This window comes from Cydia amplana, chromosome Z, assembly GCF_948474715.1.
Source record: "Cydia amplana chromosome Z, ilCydAmpl1.1, whole genome shotgun sequence".
Lineage (NCBI taxonomy): Eukaryota > Metazoa > Arthropoda > Insecta > Lepidoptera > Tortricidae > Cydia > Cydia amplana.
Genome location: NC_086096.1, coordinates 16,373,750 through 16,396,636, shown reverse-complemented (window position 1 = coordinate 16,396,636; position 22,887 = coordinate 16,373,750). Strand labels below are relative to the sequence as shown.

Here is a 22,887-nt window from a genome sequence, read left to right as displayed (position 1 = left end):
TTTCCGAGATTCTCAAAATATACCTATATACATACATTAATAAATATACAAAAATTGCTCGTTTAAAGGCATAAGATAAGTTTACTGCATGTTCGTAACTAGGTGAAAGACATTGATGTAAGTTGATGTTTATATATCGCTGGATGAACAACAGCCATGTCTTTATATAAATTTAAGATCGTGTAAGAAGACATATTATCTGTTGGTAATCCTAAATAAGTAAATAAATGTTTCAGCGTCGTCGTCGACTACGCCGGAGCCGGAGGACACCGAGGACACCAGCACGGACGACCCGGCTGGTGGCGCCGTACCGTAAGTGACTAAGTTGACTGGTAAAGAATGCCTTAAGGCAGCATTTTCCAAACTATGCGTCGGACCCTTTGGTGGGTCCCGAATTTGGCAGTTTTCGTTAGATGGTTAGGAGCTCAGTCAACTTTGGGAACACTGCCTTAAGGGAATTAAGGCATTAAGAGTCACAAGAACATAACCGCCGCCATACAATTGAAATTATGTTCCTTATTATATTATTTTAAAATGTATCTATACTTAGCATTCGTATCCCTTGCTGAATATTTGTAATATAAAAGTAGATAACTAAGCGTAACTTTGATGCGTGACTCTTAGTCCATCGCTTATATGTACCTTTTACTATCTTACAATAAAGTTTAAATAAATAAATCTTAAATCATTAAAGAGCTAGCTCCGCTCTGTATTCCATGATTTCGCACCACAGAACAGGGGCCTGGCTTGGGTTCGATCTATTTCTGTAATAAAAGGTTTTCTTTATCACATTCAATTAATTATCGTTACGACAGTTCAAAAAATTACTAATAGGTAGAGTCTGTGCGGAAAGAGAAGAGTCGTGGGATTTGAGGGCGTGCCAGTGCTATTTTATGGTTTTTGCTATGCTGACAACACTGGTCACGTGATTATAGTACGACACTAAAGGTCATGATACTTGAATCCCTTTTGTTCCGGTTTTTTGCCACGGCTTACTAAAGGGAGCCTGGTGGTGGTGTCGGCTCGTCAACTCAATCCTCTTATTTAGCGCAGGCACTAGTTTTCTTTTTTAAATGTTGTTTTTATGTCTCAGATACTAAAAAGTGACAGTGCGATTGACAAAACTGCTAAAACTAGTTAAGAATCTGCCCAATACAACTCTCATTTTAGTACCAAACAAGATAGAGTCTCATTTATGTACTGCCTAATCTGTGCAGTCCAACAGTTATTTAAATACAAAACCAGGTAGATCGGGTAGAAATCGGGCAATAGAACTGTAATTTTACTATCTGGGATATAAAAATAGTGCATAAGTAGGTAGGCCTTATTGGGATATGTCCGGTTCTCTCATCTCACAATATTTTACTTCGCCGAAAAGTCACTGCTAAATATGAAATATAATTTAGTAACTAACAGAAAACGAACCTACAGTCAGCAGCTGAAGTTGCTAAGCGGGCGAGGTGTTCAAAATGATCTTGACGCGACGTTATTGTTAAGAGAATAAGAGCGTGTCAAGGTCATATTGAACATCTCGCCCGCTTAGCAACTTCTGCTGCTGACTGTACAAATAAATAAATATTTTGTAGAAAAAGTTTTATTCTTTGTAATCGAAGTCTGAATTAAAATATTCAGTGTCACTTAGGTTTGAGTTAGCTTCAGAACAACCAGGGACACTCATAGAACTATCTTTATCTGAATTGGATGTGCATGAATCCGGCACGTAGATTACAAATTCTTGCATATCACCTACATAGCGGTCTTTTATTCAAAATACCGTAGGTACTGTTACTCAATCCTGAAAAAAAAATTACATATAAATATGCATAAAACGGCAAGTATCAATACTATTTGTCAGTTATTTTAAAGATCACGAATGACCTGCATATTTATGAAAATGAATATATTTTGAATGAATATACTTACCGATTATATACCGGAGACAAGTTACTTAGGGGGCTTACTAAATAGGTAATAATTTAATATTAAATACAACATCAATACCCGTGAATAGCGGAAACACGTTCCGCGACTTTTTGTAAGTCGATAGTCGGCTTTTAGCCGTTTTCTTCCCGCTGACGAAACCGAACAATGTTAAATATAATTTTCCTTGTGGTTTTATGTACGGTTTTATCGTGTTTTGAAAATATTTTATACATAAAACTTGCGGTTTTTGTTAATTAAAATATACAATGACAGAAGTTTGTTTACTTTTTACAAGACAGGTGTCAAAGGTTTGATTGCCATATAAAATTGAAAATGTTAGTTCCCGTTTCTGCCACGACTCTTCTCTTTCCGCACAGACTCTACCCTACAGTTTTCATTCCATCAGACTTAAGTCCTTTGAGTCCTCTGCTTTAAGACTCGACTTATTTTTTCAGACTCTTAGTCTGCGCCTTTTTTTGTAAATACTTGGTTCCTTTGAAAAAAGAACTGTCAAATTATATACAGAAGTTTTCCTTTACGCATTGTATTCACATGAAATTCATGGGTTAGGTACACGTCATTCAATAATGCTTGTTTTCCTTTGTGTTAATTTTTTATATAAATTAACCTAGTACAATTTTTTTTACGAAATCTTTATCGAGTCCTAAATTTGCACTTAAAAGACTCAATAAAGAACTCCACTTGGGGCTTAAAAGACTCGGATTGTTTTCTGAGAGTCGCGTAAAAACGAGTCATGTTCTTTAAATTTAGACTCAAAAGAGTTCTTACCATCCATCAGGATAAAAATATATGAAGTATTATGTAATATTAAATTCAAGGGGCATTATTGTCAGCTGTTGTTAAGGTTGATTTCTAATGGAACCTTTATTGCAGGTAGCCTTAATAATAACCCCTTAAAATATGACAGCGCTTGTAACACATGTAAAGCATACTGCTTCTTATTTCAGGTTCGATGACGAAAACGGCGATGGTTCCGGCGCGCACGTCCCCGTGGACACCTCGGAGCCGAAAGAAAGTGAGTATAAAGCTATTTTTCCATATATAATATTTGGTCTTTGCAACGAATATCTGTCTCACTTAGAAATTTTTCATACTTAAATATATGTATATGAATATAGTTTATTTATACGTTGATGTGAGCAAAATGTGCAAATATTTTCGCGCAATATTATCAATAATAATGTCAAAACAGATAAAAACGAGAATTTGACCTCAGCCTATTCTTTACAATTTTCGTAGGTATCTATTTTATATTATGCTACAGAATCAGATCGAGTTATAAGAGAATATCATAACATAACATAACTGGCTACTTTCCTACTAGTCAAATCAGCTTGACAGAACTGTCAAAACGATTTGCTAATTAATATGGAATTTATATGAAAAGTGTATATAACTTTCCTACTTTTTAGGGTTCCGTACCTCAAAAGGAAAAAACGGAACCCTTATAGGGTCACTCGTGCGTCTGTCTGTCCGTCCGTCTGTCACAGCCTATTTTCTCCGAAACTACTGGACCAATTAAGTTGAAATTTGGCACAGATATGTAAGTTTGTGACCCAAAGACGGACATGTAACGTAAACATATAAATTTTAAATATGGAGGCCACTTTTGGGGGGTTAAAAAGCAAATTAAAAAATTAAGTTTTTCAAACTATATCGTGTTACATATCAAATGAAAGAGCTCATTTTGAGAATCTCAAGTATATTTTATTTATAATTTTAAGATAAATAGTTTAGCAGTTATTCAAGAAAATAGGCAAAAAATGACCATTCCCCCCTTTATCTCTGAAACTACTGGGTCTAAAATTTTGAAAAAAATACACTAAATAGTTCTTTACATATAGATGACAGGAAAACCTATTATAAATGTGCAGTCAAGCGTGAGTCGGACTGAAGTACTTAGTTTTTGATCCGACCCCTACGGGTTTTTTAAAGACATTTTCATTTCTCGTGCTCTGAAAGCATTTTACATTCCAATTACGATAAAAAAAAATACAATGGGCAATTGAAATTTGGGTTTAAATGGATTTCTTATACAATTTCCATTCTGATATTTAACTCCGCATTCCATAAATAACGATCCGTTTGGCTAAATTGTTAATTGAAATTACCCTCAAGAAATACTATGAAAATTTGTATTTACTCATGTTTCTAAAAAACACATGCATTTTACTTTCCTCCTATTCGAAATGAAAAGTAGAGTGTTTAACTCAGGTGAAAGGCATCATTTCAGCCTCGGACTATTGGCGCTCTCACTGCGTTCGAGCTACTGCCTCGGCAGAAATGAGTGCCTTTCACCCCTTGGTTAACAATCTACTATTTACTCACTTATCATTAAAAAAAACATATTGTTAAAAATACATGTAACGTAAAAAAATGAATTTTAAATATGGTGGCCACTTTTGGGGATAAAACAGCAATGTAACTATATCGTGTTACATATCAAATGAAAGAGCTCATTTCATCTCATCATTTCATTTCATTCATCTCAAATATTTTTTTTTATAATTTTAAGATAAATAGTTTAGCAGTTATTCGAGAAAATAAGAATAAAATGACCCCCCCCCCCTTCTTATCTCTGAAACTACTGAGTTTACCTGAAGATGACAGGAAAACCTATTAGAAATGTGCAGTTTTTGATGGGTTTTTTAAAAACATTTTACTCCCTTTTCATTAAAAAAACATATTGTTAAAAATTGTGTAATGTACGGAACCCTTGGAACGCGAGTCCGACTCGCACTTGGCCGGTTTTTAGGGTTCCGTACCCAAAGGGTAAAAACGGGACCCTATTACTAAGAGTCCGCTGTCCGTCCGTCCGTCCGTCCGTCCGTCTGTCACCAGGCTGTATCTCACGAACCGTGACAGCTAGACAGTTGAAATTTTCACAGATGATGTATTTCTGTTGCCGATATAACAACAAATACTAAAAACAGAATAAAATAAAGATTTAAGTGGGGCTCCCATACAACAAACGTGATTTTTGACCGAAGTTAAGCAACGTCGGGCGGGGCCAGTACTTGGATGGGTGACCGTTTTTTTTGCTTGTTTTGCTCTATTTTTTGTTGATGGTGCGGAACCCTCCGTGCGCGAGTCCGACTCGCACTTGGCCGGTTTTTTCCTTTTGAGGTACGGAACCCTAAAAAGCAGATTGGGACAAATACTCTCGAAACATCGACGAGAAGCTCTGCTCCCTGCCACCTCTAGCTGAGAACTATGAAACGTTTATCGACATTGTGCGAAGAGTGTCATGTCAATCGATACCCAGAGGCTGCCGGACTAACTATATCCCTGGCCTGAGTTCAACGACGACAAAGCTGCTGCATGAGTACGAAGCCCAATTCGCAAATGACCCCTTCTCTGCTAAAACCATACAGACAGGCATGCAACTAATGGAAGAAATAACCAAGTCGCGCAGAAAAAAATGGGAACATACTGTTGCCAATATCGACATGACGCACAACAGTAAAAAAGCTTGGTCAACCCTGCACAAACTCACCGGTGACGCGCCTACTGCAGTGCGCCCAGGACAAATCAAGGCCAACCAAATTGCGAGCCAGCTGCTGCTGAACGGAAAACCACCCCACCGAAAAATACCTCGACCTCCTCCAATTCCGGAAGACCAGGAAGACAACAACGCTTTGAGTAGGTCATTCTCGCTAAGCGAACTTTCTACTGCGGTGAAAAACCTGAAAAATGGGAAAGCGTCGGGAGTGAATGACCTCACAGTGGAGCAAATCAAACACCTCGGTCCGGCGGCAATGTCATGGCTTCTCAACCTCTTCAACAGCTGCCTGGTAACAAACATACCAAAAGTATGGCGAAAATCTAAGGTAGTCGCGCTGCTGAAGCCAGGAAAATCCCCCGATAACGCCAAAAGTTACCGCCCTATCTCTTTGCTGTGCCATACATACAAGCTGTTTGAGCGCCTGCTGCTAAATCGACTGACACACGTTGTAGAGCCTCAGCTTATACCAGAGCAAGCGGGATTCTGAGCTGGAAAGTCATGCACAAGCCAGACACTAAAGCTAACGCAGCACATCGAGGATGGTTTTGAACTCGGCATGGTTACTGGAGTCGCGTTTGTTGACCTATCAGCGGCTTATGACACTGTCAACATCAGGATCCTGCTACATAAAGTCGCTAGCATCACGCGGGACAGGGGTTTTGTCAGGATTCTCAGTGAGTTGCTTCGTAACCGCTGCTTTCAGGTCCAACTCACTGGAAAAGAGTCGGTGGCGACGACAAAAAAATGGTCTCCCCCAAGGAAGCGCACTGGCTCCGACCCTCTTCAACATCTATACAAACGACCAACCCTGCCCGCCAGAAACAGAGCGGTTTCTATATGCTGATGATCTGGCCCTAGCAGCACAGTGCCAATCGTTTGAAAGGATCGAGGAGATCCTTTCGGAGGGGCTGGAACAGCTCGGGACATATTATAAGGTCAATTGCCTTCGGCCGAATCCGAGTAAAACGCAGACCTGCGCATTTCATCTTCGCAATAAACAAGCGCACAGGCCCCTAATCGTGATGTGGGAAGGAGAGGCAATAGAACACTGCTTCCAACCAAGGTACCTGGGAATCACGCTAGATAGAGCACTGACTTTTAAGACCCATTGCGCCAACACCCGTATGAAGGTCAGCGCGCGTAATTACCTGCTGCGGAGACTAACATCTACAAGTTGGGGTGCGACTGCACATACTGTGCGCACCACTGGACTGGCACTATGTTTCTCTGTCGGTGAGTTTGCTTGTCCAGTCTGGCACCGGTCCGCACACGCGGGCCTAGTAACCGGCGCACTCAACGACACCTGCCGCGCTATAACCGGTTGCCTACAGCCGACCCCGCTCAACAAGTTGTAATACCCGCTTGCGGGTGTGGCCCCACCAGACATTCGCAGAGAGGTGGCATGTGCTATTGAAATGCGGAAACAACAGACTGACCTACGCCACCCGCTCCACGGCCATAACCCTCCACCTGGCCGCCTTAAAAGCCGCAAAAGTTTTGCTAGGTGTACCAGCCCCCTGCTGGGCGAACATTTCGACGCTCGCTGTTCACTTTGGCGGAGCCGGTGCCCACCACCAGACATATATGTACCAGTGTCGGAACAATTACCACCCGGCCACAAGGAACCATGGCCCATCTGGAAGGCGCTGAACAGGCTCAGGTCCCAGGTCGGCCGTTGCAAACAAAACATGGCCGTTTGGGGACTGCTTCGCGGCCATTCTACTCATTGCGCCTGCAACACAGCACCGCAAACCATGGCGCATCTGTTGGCATGCCCCGCGTGCCCGTACTCCTGCTCGGAATCTGACCTGAGGGACGCGACGGTCAGGGCTGTCAGCACCGTTGCTTTCTGGGCATCCACTGTTTAGGAGTTTTAGAGGAACCTCGACACGAGAGAAGAAGAAGAAGAAGAAGACCATGTTTTGGTGGGTTTGTCCAATCAATTGAGGCAGCGATCCAAATATTTAATGAAGAATCGTCAGGCGATGTAAAATATATTATGACGGCACGTTTAAACCAGGATGTATTAGAAAATCTATTTGCAATATACCGATCAAGTGCAGGTTTTAATAAAAATCCCAGTGCAAGAGTCTTACGAACTATTTTCAGGAGTTATGTCGTAAACGGCCTAATGAAAACGCCTGTGACAACAAATTGCCTGGAAGATGACGATACATTTATTGAAAATAGTATTCTAGAGGACCCCACTGAAAATTTAACACATGAAGAGGACAAAGAAAACAACGATGCTCTAACTTCTTTAAGTTCAAAAGATGCAGCAGCAGCAAGCAAGTAGTCCAATATACGCGAGAAACAAGCCAGTCAAGGTGCTGGCCAGCAATCTTCTACGCTAACATTAGAAGAATGCTCAATTGTATATTTCGCGGGCTATTTAGCCAAGAAATGCCTTGATAAATTTTAATGTCCCCGCTGCAGAAAAAGTTTAGTTAAAGACAATCAGTTAAATGACCAAAATCAGCTTCTAATTTTAAACAGAGCATACCCAAGTTCATGCGCTATGAAGTTACTTACTCCGTCGGAGGAACTGATAAATTTAACAAATTCATGCTTGTGTGTATTTCAAGAATATTTTGAGAGTATGAGGCACACGACGTGTTTAAGAACTTTAAGAGAGAATGTATAAATGTATCAAAGATAACGCCCCGCAATTTCGTACTTGTGAAGAACACGAAAAATTTATAATAATGCATCTTCTTTTAGTCAAAATTTTCGACTATTGTAAAACTTACAAAAAAAACACGATTGAAAATAAAATGAATCCAAAATTAAAAATCTTAAAAAATCTGTAAAAATATATTTGTTTGGTTTGTTTTCACCTTTTCCTAGTTAGGTACTAAAATGATTTGCACCATATACAATGATAAATTTAATATAATTATTGAAGCGGTACGTATAATAGTGGATTGAGGAAAGGGGACGGACATACAGACGTAGTCCCCGTTTTCCTCTGAGGAAAATATTTTAACATAATTGATGTAGGTAACGCTACGCCCCTAAGTTCGAATTTTTTAGGGTTCCTTACCTCAAAAGGAAAAAACGGAACCCTTATAGGATCACTCGTGCGTCTGTCTGTCCGTCCGTCTGTCACAGCCTATTTTCTCCGAAACTACTGGACCAATTAAGTTGAAATTTGGCACAGATATGTAAGTTTGTGACCCAAAGACGGACATGTAACGTAAACAAATGAATTTTAAATATGGAGGACACTTTTGGGGGGTAAAAGAGCAAATTAAAAAATAAAGTTTTTCAATCTTTATTGTGTTACATATCAAATGAAAGAGCTCATTTTGAGAATCTCAAGTATATTTTATTTATAATTTTAAGATAGTTTAGCAGTTATTCAAGAAAATAGGCAAAAAATGTCCATTCCCCCCCTTTATCTCTGAAACTACTGGGTCTACAATTTTGAAAAAATACACTAAATAGTTCTTTACCTATAGATGACAGGAAAACCTATTAGAAATGTGCAGTCAAGCGTGAGTCGGACTTAAGTACTTAGTTTTTGATCCGACCCCTACGGGTTTTTTAAAGACATTTTCATTTCTCGTGCTCGGAAAGAGAGTCATTGTTGTTCTAAGGTGTGCAGAAAATGATACGTTTCTGCACTAGAGCATTTTACGTTCCAAGTACGATTTAAAAAAAAAATACAATGGGCAATTGAAATTTTGGTTTAAATGGATTTGTTATACAATTTCCATTCTGATATTTAACTCCGCATTCCATAAATAACGATCCGTTTGGCTAATTGGCCCCCCTTTATCTCTGAAACTACTGAGTTTCCCTGAAGATGACAGGAAAACCTGGAAAACCTATTAGAAATGTGCAGTTTTTGATGGGTTTTTTAAAAACATTTTGCTTCCTTTTCATTAAAAAAAAACATTGTTAAAAATTGTGTAATGTACGGAACCCTTGGAACGCGAGTCCGACTCGCACTTGGCCGGTTTTTTATATTTCAATCCAATATATTAAATATAAATTGTGTTTAAAATAACTGCTATCTATGTTTTTCTAATAATTATCTGGTATTTTATTTCGTGCACAATGTGAAATTATTTATTTTAAGTGGAGGAAAGTACCCGATTATGTTTGTGTATACAAAACCTGCAATGATGTTTTCTATTAACGTTTCACAGAGACGCTCCGCGTTACCTTCGTGGCAATGCAACCCTACCAGGAAGAATACTCCAACAGAGACTCGCCACAGTTCCAGAACTTTTCCAAGTCCTTGGCCAATGCTGTCAACAAGATTTACGAAGAACAAGGCAGAAACAGAGAAATATCCGGCACTCAAAGAGCAAGCCTCGTTAGGATACAGTAAGTTAAAATTATACCATTTATAAAAAAAGTTTTTAATCAAACCTCTACGTGACTTCAAGACGTTATGAGCCCAGGAGAATCAACTTCACTTAATTTTAAATACTTATGGAAGTTTAGGTTCCAAGTAAAGCTTGGCATTATCTATTTTCAACTAAATCAAAGATGTAGACGTAAATTTCGTCGGGTGACAAGTAAAAGTCACTAACTAACATCATTGAAATTATTGGACAATAAACCGTGTTACAAGTGTGATAAAGTGCATTGTTACTTTAATTTTTGATAGTACTCGTACTTAGTGACTATTACTTGTCACCCGACGATTTCATCTAAATTGATTCAGCGGTTATTGATTCCCCATACAAAACTACACCTCTCTTTTCACTTTTAAGGCATTTTTTTTTAATAAAAACTAACCTATGTTCACCCCCGGGACTCAAACTATCTCTATACCAATTTTAATGTAATTCGGTTCACCGGTTACTGATTCCCGTGACAAATTTCCACCTCCCTTTTTATATGGTTTTTGAGATAAAAGTCAAACCATCATCAAACTTGGTCTTGTAACTTAAATTATATTGATATACCTACATCAAGATGAAATTAAGAGCCCCGGGCCCCTCTAAAAATTCATCCTTGTGTCATAAGGACAAATCTTACCAAAGGAAATCTTTTGTTTACACAACGCCGCATTTCACGTGCTATATCTTTGTATTTTTATAAAATAATTATATATATATATTGATTTTTAAATTTATTTAGAACACAAACAGTCACATAATGCAAATGGATTTATAGTACAATGTAGTGTACTTAACATACTTAAGAAACAGACCTGGAGGTTCATTAATGAGTAAATAATGTTAACATACATAATAACCGCAGAAAGAAAAAGAAATTTGAAATTATGAGCCATACCTATTTAAATTATATTTACCAGTCTTCAAAACAAACAGTATTGTGTGAAGTTATATAGAGGGTAGGTACGTAGAAGATTGGAAAATAGGTTAAACATCAGTTTCTAATTTAGTGTTATCGGATAAGACAAGTAGTCATCAATTTGTTTCACTATTTGGAAGGTAGGACAATCAGAAAGTTACGTTTATACATTTTAATGATTTTTACTTATTTTATTTTATTTTTATTTTTTTTAATGATTTTTGTCTACAATTAAGAGATATTCTGAGCTACGTCCTCTTGGGATCCACGTTATTTTTGTTAAATAAGGATTGGTCTGAAACGTCAATGGCATGGCATGAAATAATCAAATGTCACCGTACCCTTCGTGGTTTAAACATACCTACTATAGCACTCGTACTTTCCTCGCGATGAAGAGAAATGCGACTTTAAACTCTCGCAACGCTCAAGATTACACTTTTGTCTTCGGAATTATTTCATTTTACAGCTTTCAATAGTGTTTTACTACCTATACTTTGTACCTTTGCATTAACCAATAAATACCTATGGTTCCAGATCGCGAGCCACTGACGACTTCTCATGCAAGGTGACGCTGGACATCGTAACAACGGGTTATTACGACATGGATAAGATCGCCAGGATACTTCAGGACCACATCCACAATCGCCGCTCGCTGGAGGGAGTGGCGGTCAGCGAGGCGGACTTTAGCGCCACCAACGTCGACCCAGGTCTATATAAAATACTGGCCTCAGCCTCACACAGTTATCGCATTGTTGCGGATATGCACACCGCTCTGGTGTGTAAGCGACACAGCGCTATGCACGTATATAGCGATGTCTTGCTCGCACACTGGAGCTACGTGCAGATTTGCATCCAATGTTACTTACTCGTACTCTAAGCCGAGTACAGCAGCGTACCGTTGAACATTGAAGGGCGGAATTGCTCATCAGAATTTATTAAGGTAGTAGAAAGGTAGGTATTTGAAAAATGCAGGTACATCCATGTTATTATAGGTATTAATTTTTATGTTTTGTTTTTGTTAACACCGTTGTTATGAATTTTATTTCTTAACGTACGCAAAATCCAAGCAATTAATTTTATGAAAAGATACACTATGGAAATAGTTATGTAAGTAATCAATCACTTTGAGAAAATCTTACATCAAATAAAAATTCAGTGCAGAAATCTTATGTAATATTGTACAAATTAACATGTTTTGTTTTTCACTATCGTCAATAAAAACAACAATACTAGACAAGCGGGCTTAGTAACACGTAATTATATTGTACTATAAATGTACTATGGGCTATAAATTAGTAGATTGTTAACCAAGGGATCATAGGCACTCATTTCTGCCGAGGTAGTTTGGTGCTCGAATGCAGTGAGAGCGCCAATAGTTCAAGGCTGAAATGATGCCTTTCAATCGAGTTAAACACTCTACTTTTCATTTCCAATACGAGGAAAGTAAAATGCATGTGTTTTATTAAAACATCTCTAAGTATACAATTTTATAGTAAATCTTGAGGGTACTTTCAATTAACAGTTTAAGCAAAAGTATCGTTATTTATGGAATGGGGAGTTAAATATCAGAATGGAAATTGTATAACAAATCCATTTAAACCCACATTTCAGTTGCTTATCGTAAAAAAAAAACATAAATTCGTACTTGGAACGTAGAATGCTCTAGTGCAGAAACGTATCCTTTTCTGCACACCGTTTAGAACAACAACGACCCTCTTTCGGAGCATGAGAAATGAACAAGTTACTTACATAAGTATATGTTACGTAGCATCAAATGAGTCGTGTCCCGACGACTGGGTCCGGTGCGATGGCGGAGCGTGCCACCCCGGCTACACGCGCTGCAACGGCGTGAAGGACTGCTCCGACGGCGCTGACGAGGCCGGCTGTCCGTCTGGTATACTTATTTTCCATTTCATTTGTTCAATTATTTTTTAATGATTTTTTTTATGTTTTAAATATTCTTTTTTTTCTGTTACCGCAAAAAGACGATTCCATTAATGAAATACCTAGAGGTGAAGAAAATCTGCCGCTGCCTGAAACTGAGAGGCCCAGTTCTGCAGTGGACCGAGACGAGTCATCACCAAATTCTGGTAAGATATTGCAAATAAGGGATGAAATACAGGTAAAAATTTTAAGTTTTTATATGGTTTTTATTAAACAGTGAGAAATACTAAGAAAAACGATTACGTTTCGCCACAGAATTGTAGAATTTAGAAGTGTAGAAGCTATAAGCTAAAATTGTATTCCCGAGTGTACCAGCTGAAGTAAATGGCACTTTAGGGAACCATATATTTTGGGCTAACTGGATTGTTAAATGTTACATATTGAGAAATAGATACAGGATACTTTCTTGGATTTTACACCTCTTCTGCAATCGATAACTATTTTGTCATCTTCGCTTCGGCCCTCTGCGGTGGCAGCTTTGCATGGTTCCTCTTTTATCGCCTGTCACTATGCCTGTCACCTTCGCACTTACATACTTGTTAGAACGTGACAGGCATGGTAGCAGGTGATAAAAATGCGACCGTGCTACCGCCACTGGAGTTGTGAATATGTATGTGTCGCGAGCGTGTATGAAGAAATCGGTGTGTTTTGAAATCACATAACTGCAGTTTCTCTCTCTGCCTATCTTTTAACTGTGTGCAGATACGTCAGGTATAGCTAGGTGTCGGTTCCAGAGTTAGGTCACACACACAACAACATAATATAATATTATCATGTAATGTAAGCCGGATGAAATAAGTGTTCTTTTTTCATACTCGTAGCAAGTTGACCAAGCTACCCACTACAAACTGCCTACTGCAAAATCGTGCACTTAAATCACATTCACTCTTTCGTTTGACACTAACCTTTTTTTATTTTATATTAACCGAAGATAAACGAAATTTGATACCAGATTTTACAGTACGTTTCACTCGAGCTCATTCGAGTTATCAAAAATCTAATATCATTTTAGTCCTAGTTTTTAATTACCTAACTGCTCCTAGCTTTGCTTGTACTTTACCTACTACTGAGAACAGGATAGTTTTTCAATAAATAATATGGTTGTGAAATATTGCAGCTGCTTGTCTTTTCTTACAAAACTTTGGGTTTGCTATATTCAGCAAATGTAAAGAAGATATTGTTTGGCGTAAGCTACGGCTACATCACAGATAGAGTCTCACTGTCATTACATGAATTTCTTGTTGTATGCGTGACTTGATGGTGGCGAACATTTCGAAGTATTAAATTTAGAATTAATATATGATTGCGTAAATCATTTGCTTTTATAACATAATATTTCATGATATAACCCTGAATGAATCCTGAATTCAGCTTTTCGTATTTTTTGTTCGTTAACATTACGTACACACACTCTAGGTGGCCCCTCGCGATTTGCGATCGCGACTATAAAGAAAATAGGAAACAAATGACCATTCCCTCTTGTTCCCAAAACTACTTATAATTTAGGAAAAAACATAAAATAGTTCTTTACCTTCAGATTTTGTGAAAACATGATCAAATCTGCAGTCAAACTGAAAAAAAAAAAGATATACTTAGTTAAAAAAATGTGCGAAGTATGGAATCCTTGGCACGCGAGCCCGCTTCGCACTTGGATGGTTTTTAGGGTTCCGTACCCAAAGGGTAAAAACGGGACCCTATTACTAAGACTCCGCTGTCCGTCCGTCCGTCCGTCCGTCCGTCTGTCACCAGGCTGTATCTCACCAACCTTGATAGCTAGACAGTTGAAATTTTCACAGATGATGTATTTCTGTTGCCCCTATAACAACAAATACTAAAAACATAATAAAATAAAGATTTAAGTGGGGCTCCCATACAACAAACGTGATTTTTGACCGAAGTTAAGCAACGTCGGGCGGGGTCAGTACTTGGATGGGTGACCGTTTTTTGCTTGTTTTGCTCTATTTTCGCTCCGTGCGCGAGTCCGACTCGCACTTGGCCGGTTTTTATTTAATCACTTATAATACAGATGGAAATATAACTTGAATATAAACTACCAACCATTGTCACCACACTTTTGGTTTCAGAATGCCACACGGATGAACTGACATGTGACAACACGCGCTGCGTTTCGGTAACTAAACGTTGCGATGGCCATAACGATTGCGATGACGGATTGGATGAGCAGAATTGTCCATCGATAGGTAAGTCACTTATAAATACTTAAATAAAGAAATAGATACAAAGAAAATATTACCTCGACATACTTAATCTCCAAAGGGATAGACTTCAAATAGTAGGTATTCTTCTAAGACTATTGGCTCTGTGGGCTGTACCTCGCGAATTCTCCTGACTCCACTAGTAGAAAAAAAGTTATTTTTTCACATATTATCGAACCTATTTGCCCAATTGGGTACTTTCCTCTACTTAAAATAAATTATTTCACACCGTGCACGAAATAAAACACCAGATAATGATTAGAAAAACATAGCTGTTATTTTTAAACACATTTCCTATTTAATAAATCGGATTGAAATATAAAACGTTGGTGAGTTGACCGTGACGTCACTACACATGTTTTCATATAAATTCCATATTAGCAAATCGTTTTGACATTTATAAAAAAGAAGCTGATTAGGCTAGTAGGAAAGTAGCCAATTCTATGAACATCTGTTGAGAAATGTAAACTGTAGAGGCTAACATCTAGATAATCTAGATATACATACTTACGAAAGCTAGTAAGTATAACTTCTCTTCGATTTTAGCTGAACTGCCTTAATAAATTGTACCTATCTCAAGAGATCCATATCAATAAAGTCAAACTGCCTCTAAGCAATGCTAAAGTTGCGTTAAGTATCTAGTATATTCTAACTCAAGTTTGCAATATATTTATATCTTCGCGGCAGAACGGCAAAATCATTCTTAGGCAAGTAGAAGTTTAAACCAGGGATCGGATACCGGTATTTTTTGTATGGGAACGGAAACGGTATTTTTTCGTTCTTTGCTAATTACTTCATTTCTAATTGAGCAATCTAATAATACGAAGTCGTAACCTAAAAACACAACTGAGTCCTACATTTCAATTAGAAAATAGTTCGAAAAATATGGTTATTTCTAAGTTTTTGCAAAAAACCGGTTCCGTTCCGATCCCTGGTTTAAACACTAAATAGGTACGGGTCAAAAGTATCTACATTCTCTAATAACTTTACAATAAGGAATGTTTTTATATGTAGAAATATTAGTCTATAAGTAATAGATATTTTTGAAAGCGATTGTAAAGATATTTCCCTATTTGGAAAAGTATTCCAGGGTGGCAGATACTTCCGTGAGACAAAGACATAGTAAATATATTAAAAACGGGTCACTCACGTATTTTAAGTCGAAAAACGCTCGACATGTTTCACTGTTTTGGGTACTACGTCGGTGGACAGTGTGGACGATCCATTAGCGAGTGACGTAGTGAGTGTTGTGTGCAACCCATCGTTTGACAATAATGCCATAAATGAGGGTAGTTTCTCGCCCCCCCTGCCGCCACCGGCGCCTGCGCCGAGTCATCGGGCGCGGAGAGCTGCGGCCCGCAGTCTGCGCCGGTCCGTCACCGTAAACGCAAGCTCCTGATGACACTTCTCGGTACGAAGTGAAACATGTCGAGCGTTTTTCGACTTAAAATACGTGAGTGACCCGTTTTTAATATATTTACTGTGGCAGATACTATTGATGCTGAATGTTCGTACCTACCAGACTGTTACCGTCTTTGAGTATATAGTCTAAGGAGATGTGATACACGGGCGACCCCCTCCGGCAAAGTACATTGGTCAACTGTTCAAACACGTTATATAAAACTACTTGAAGTCGCTTCACCGCCATTTTGCATCGTTCCGTGTCGCGAGACGTTTCTCCTAAAAAATGGTGACTTGTTCAGTATTATCGTGTAAAAGGTGATCTGATAGCTCAAATTCGCAACAAGATTGCGTTTCCTATCATAAATAAGTATTTATACTAATTATTAAATGTATATTGAAGTACAATCTCCATTTAAAGAAAAAACCGTTGCGATACATAAACGACAGAAAAATGTAAACATGAATACAGTGGTACGGGGACGAATCGGTCTTAAGGGGACGGTATATGACGTTTTCGATTTAGAGCTCACTTTGTGCAATCAATTTGTTCAAGAAATGTTTAATAACTGCATTAAATTATACGTAAATTTGTTCACGAAAAAGCCGTGTACCGGCTCTTCACGGCATAATATTTTTTATTTGCTGTAATTCTCTACAAATCGACACTAAAAGTATCCAAAAATCAAAATATGGAGTTCCGTTTGAGCAACACGCATTACAGTTTTGCCTTTAACAGTAATTGAGTTGTTGTGTGATTTTGAAAGCTAGATAACTAAACTAGCAAATTATTATCTACTTATATTTTTACTCACAAATACAACACAGAAATTCAATCCCAAATGTAAACTTTCGTACAATTTCCATACATTGACGACATCACTCAAAATTCTTCTTCGAGTCAGATGGCCGCTGGCCTTGGATCGAAGCAGACGTGTACTTCGTCGTAGCTCGTTTTTGACATTATTTAGACATTTCATCATATACGCATACGAAAATGTATACCAGTAGATAAATTGTATTTCAAAAAACAGGGTAAATAAATTTATTTAAAATTTGATTTGTTGTTATTTACAGGTCGTAACGATCGAAAACAGCAGTAAACTATATAGGAATTAACTATCTGGGAGTATATAAATGATAATCCGGAATACTTAATTAGAACGTGTATTTCTCAGTACACAGCCGGGGAACAACTGAGGAGCAAGTCGCGCGGCGGGCATTCCGTATAGCGCGGGGAAATGCTGACCACGTAATCTGTCCCTATAGTCGTCCCTCCCCAAAAAACAAAAAAAAATTACAATTTTTTTAAGAAAACTTAATAATAAACAAATTACATAATATTGTTATGCTTCAGTAAGAACCATTTGTAATTACACATTAAACGGATCTACATATTTTGTATTTTATTGTGTCTGTTACCTTCACTATTTTAAATCAAACAAACTTTAAATCAAATCAAATGTGCTATGAAAACAATATCGCACAGTTACTAGGTACTTGAAATCAGAGCGATAACAGGACACAATGTAACTTGAGTACAATGCTGAACTTAAGGTTGAAATTATGAATGCACAATAGGTAGTCACTTAAGTAATACATAAACACGTCACGATATCTAAATATAGATATTATCCGACCTACAATAAAAAATGAGTAGCTTATTTTACCACGTTAAACAATTTGCACTGCACTTAGACTTTCAAATAAATCTGTTGTGGCACTTGTGGCTGGCTTGGAGTCGCCTGAACTCCAGAAGACAGCTGTTGGTCCTTCGTCAGGACCTGAACTCTCTTGGTGAACCATTTATTCATCCTTTGTTTACAACGACTGTAGAAGTAGCACAGTAAAAATATCATCAAAACAATAATTATTGCCAATAACACGAAACTGAACGTGTTTATCTGGGTAGCGAGTCCGGAAACGTTAATAGATGCTTCTGCCGTAACGGTATTAAATTTATCCATATTTTCTGAGTCTTTCTTGGTACTGTAATTTCCCATGATTAGGTATTAAATGTTTCACTGTTTCGAGTGGAGTGCCAATTGTTTCTTAAAATTACATATTTATAAAACACATGTAACCTACATAAAGTGTTGTCACAATTAATACTTATTTGCAAAATTAAAATAATAGTTGCTATATATTAAGTTTACTCATCGCAAAATCTGACCGACTTCTTAACTGCCCGACCACTGCGCGTAACATAGGGCGCAACGCTATGCATAGGCGGAGCGATTCCGCTATCAGCTTGTGGCGTACTTGGTACAGTTAAGTTTTGTGATGAGTTCACTTTTTCGTTAAGTAAGTATGCAGGCTTTAGCCTGTCAATTGACATATTTACCTCACGCTCATCTAATTGAATTTTAAAAACCTTATCATTTCTTTTCAGAACTTTGAATGGCCCTTCGTAAGGCGTCTGTAATGAGGATTTTACTATTCTACGTACAAACACATAATCACAGGTTTTAAGATCAGGACTTACAAAGAATTTATCGTCTCTATTATGAGAGAATGGTCTTGGTTTTAATTTACGTATCGATTCCTTAATTTTATCTAACATAGTATATGGTTCTGTTATATTTTTATCAACATTACAATAAAATTCAGCAGGTAAACGAATGGAACAGCCATAAACTAATTGAGCTGCACTCACGCCTGTATCTAATCTAGGTACAGAACGTAAACCTAGTAAAACTGTGCTTAATTCTGTAACCCATGAAGTACTATTTATACGTGCCTTTAACGCAGATTTCAAAGTACGGTGAAATCTCTCAATAGCCGAGTTACTCATAGGATGATATGGCGTAGTTCTAATCCTCTCCGTGCCTGTATATTTCATTAGTTGTCTGAAAAGATTGCTTTCGAATTGCTTACCTTGATCACTGGTTAAAGTAACTGGACATCCGAATCGCACAATCCAGCCATCGTAAATAGTTTGTGCTACTATTTCTGCCGATATGTTTTGCAATGGAAACGCCTCCGGCCATCCTGTAGCTCTATCTATAATGGTAAGGCAATATCTGTAACCTTCCGCTGATGTTGGTAGTGGTCCTACTAGATCAGTATGTATATGCTGGAATCGGTCTACTTCTGGAAACTTACCTGGTGTCGATTTGGTGTGTCTCGTGACCTTGGCTTTTTGACATTGAACGCAGGTTTTGGCCCAAAGACCTACATCTTTGTTCATATTCGTCCAAAAATACCTATTAGAAACCATCTTGCGTGAAGTTCGTACACCGGGATGACTTAAGTTATGAATCTGATTGAAAACATCGCGACGAAACTGTTCCGGTATGTACGGTCTCACATTACCTGTAGTAACGTCACAGTAAATATCATATGTACAGTTAGGCAACATTATTTTCTTAAATTGCCAATTATTATTTTGTAATAATGTTTTCAATTCGCCATCTTTTTGTTGTGCCTTCGCAATCAAAGAAAAGTCTATTGCAATATTTTGAAAATCGACTGTCTCAACTCTAGATAAAGCGTCAGCAACTACATTGTCCTTACCCTGTATATGTCTAATGTCTGTAGTAAATTCACTTATAAAAAGTAATTGTCTTGTCCGTCTTGGTATCTCCTTGTTATTGTCGCTATTTAACTTACTAAATGCGTATGACAAAGGTTTATGATCTGTAAATATAATTAGTTCTCTGCCTTCATGCAGATACCTAAAATATTGTACTGACAAATAAATAGCAAGAAGTTCCTTATCATAAGTACTGTACTTCGTTTGTGCTGTTGTTAGCTTCCGAGAAAAATAAGCTAACGGTTGCCACTTACCTTCAACTTGTTGTTGTAACACAGCACCCGCACACGTGTTGCTAGCGTCTGCAAAAATCGCTATCGGTACTGTGGGAAGTGGGTATGCTAGCGTAGCAGCATTTTGTAAGCTATGCTTACATTGTTCGAATGCTATGTCAGCTTCCTGCGTCCACAGAATAGGTGTTTTGTCGTTTCGTTTTGCCTGATGAATATACCTATGTAATACTTCTTGGTATTGGACAGCATGAGGCATGTGCGGCCTGTAAAAGTTAATCATGCCTAAAAATGTTCGCAACTGATTAACGGTCTTGGGTTTCGGATACTCTTTGATAGCTTGAACCTTCTTTTCCAGCGGTTTAAAACCTTCCGTTGATACCTCATAACCTAGGAACTCTAATTTCTTCTCTTTAAATGTACATTTCTCCAGGTTAATAGTGATACCGAATTCGCTAAGTCTTTTAAACAATTGTTCGAGATGACCGTTGTGTTCTTCCTCTGAGAGAGAAGCAACAAGTATGTCATCTAAATAACAATACACAAAATCGAAGTCTCTTAAAACGGTATTGTTCATGAACCGCTGGAAAGTCTGGCAAGCGTTTCTCAGGCCGAAACTCATCCTAGGGAACTCATACAAACCAAATGGAGTCGTAATAGCTGTCTTCTCCACGTCATCAGGGTGTATCATGATATTATGATATGCTCTACGCATGTCTACACAAGAGAATATGGACTTACCTGCCAATAAATAGGTGAAGTCGTGTATCCTCGCTATGGGATAGCGATCTGGCTTCGTGACTGCATTGAGAGCTCTATAATCCCCACATGGACGGATCTCTCCATCTTTTTTAGGAACTATATGCAAAGGACTAGACCACGGACTCTTAGATGGCCTGCAAATACCCATCTCTTGCATTTGCTGAAACTCCTTCTTAGCCTTTTCATACCTATCAGGAGGCAGCGGTCTAGTTCTTTGGTGAATCGGAGGCCCTGTTGTCTCAATATGATGGTAAGTGTTATGTTTAGGTGCCTCAATAAATGATAATGGCCTTAATATCTCGGGATATTTTTGCAGTAAGTGAAATGCTTTGTTATCCGTACTTAATAAATTAATCGATGACTGAGTATGGTTTATGACCGTTCCAATTACATAAATCCTTGTCAAATCATCAATCAGCCTTTTACCAAACAAATCTACAAGTAATCTATAATTACGCAGAAAATCTGCCCCTATTATAGGCTGTTTGACATCGCACACAATAAAATTCCATTTAAAATTACGTCTTAAATTTAAATTTAATGTTAAACTAACATATCCATACGTTTTAATTTCAGTATTGTTCGCGGCATATAACTTGCAATTATTCACAGGTTGTAACGAGTCTTTAAAAAAATTAAAGTTCTTTGGAATTACACTCACATTTGCACCTGTATCAATTAAAAATTTAAAACCGGAAATTTTATCTGTCACACTAAGGCGATAATTAGTTACCATGGTGCAGGGTTCCGCCGCAAACGCCTGCACATCCGCTAGTTTCCCTTCGGCGGTTGTGGTCCCTTCCAGCCGCACAGTTGAACGCACTTATACGCCTTCGCCTTGAAGCGGTAGTGATAAAAACACAACCAATCCTGGTTTTTAGAATCCTGGCTTGAAGAGCGGCTGTTGTTGCGTGAGCGACTACGTGCACGCCCTTGTCTGCGGCTATTCCTTCCAGTCCCACCTCGTCCTTGGTTATTGGCAAGTTCAAGTTGATTTATCCGATTGTTGATCTTCGCCAATTCTGCCGTTATAAAATCTGTCGGCGAACTCTGGCGTGATTGACGTGAAGTACTCTGTATAGCGGCAACTTCATTCGGTTTGAAGGTCTCCATTACCTTATCAGCTATGCTTGCCAGAGTCTCAATCTTTTTTGAATCTGCGGACGCTACAACGGCCCTCACCGACGGTGGTAGATGACCTTGCCAAAAATATGTCAAGGTCTCATCAGGAATCTTATCTCTTGCGAGGTCCTTCATCTTCCTCATAAGCTGCGATGGGCGCTGGTCACCAAGCTCCATGTCCGACATTAACTGTTGCAATCGTTTTGCCTCTGTCTCCTCGTAGACACTTAATAATCTGGCTTTTAATGTTGCAAATTTATTCTCCTCCGGTGGTTTCTCCAAAATGTCGGCAACTTGCTGAATCGCCTGCTTTCCCAATTTAGCAATAACCATATTATAGTTTGATTGGTCCCCTGCTTTCTGCTGAGCTAATACCGCTTCTACCTGCAGAAACCACAGCCGCGGTTGGTCCTGCCAGAAGTCTGGTATTTTCGCTGCAAGCGATATCGCTGACAACTCGATGGTTGTCGCGGTTCCATTTTCCATTTTGCGACACAATTAAATTTGCTTCCGTTTACCCAGGTGCGCGGGGAGTTGTCCGGCCGTAATACACACACGCGTACCGAAATAATATTACGAAATAACTCAACCAGATTTTCCTTTAAAAGCCGTTTAAACAATGCACCAACACTAATTGTCACTGTTAATAGTTCACGGTTCACTAAATGTCAAATGTCGGGAAGTCACCAGTTATAGGAATTAACTATCTGGGAGTATATAAATGATAATCCGGAATACTTAATTAGAACGTGTATTTCTCAGTACACAGCCGGGGAACAACTGAGGAGCAAGTCGCGCGGCGGGCATTCCGTATAGCGCGGGGAAATGCTGACCACGTAATCTGTCCCTATAAACTATCCTAAAACAATACGATTACAATTGAATTTAAGTAACTTGTTCCTTCAAAACCCGCTTAAAATGAAAAAAGTTTAAAGACTCTTTTTACTGATTGGG

At 38.4% G+C, this 22,887-nt stretch overlaps 1 protein-coding gene across 1 annotated transcript in view; it reads left to right on the top strand.

The window, feature by feature from the left end:
- LOC134660791 (basement membrane-specific heparan sulfate proteoglycan core protein) overlaps window positions 1-22,887 on the top strand; it is a 211,424-nt gene that overhangs the window by 70,726 nt on the left and 117,811 nt on the right. The window contains exons 3-9 of the mRNA XM_063516579.1: window positions 237-312; window positions 2,892-2,959; window positions 9,604-9,784; window positions 11,258-11,430; window positions 12,492-12,617; window positions 12,709-12,813; window positions 14,752-14,868. Coding sequence (XP_063372649.1) covers window positions 237-312; window positions 2,892-2,959; window positions 9,604-9,784; window positions 11,258-11,430; window positions 12,492-12,617; window positions 12,709-12,813; window positions 14,752-14,868 — 846 coding nt within the window. The remainder of the gene's footprint in view (window positions 1-236; window positions 313-2,891; window positions 2,960-9,603; window positions 9,785-11,257; window positions 11,431-12,491; window positions 12,618-12,708; window positions 12,814-14,751; window positions 14,869-22,887) is intronic.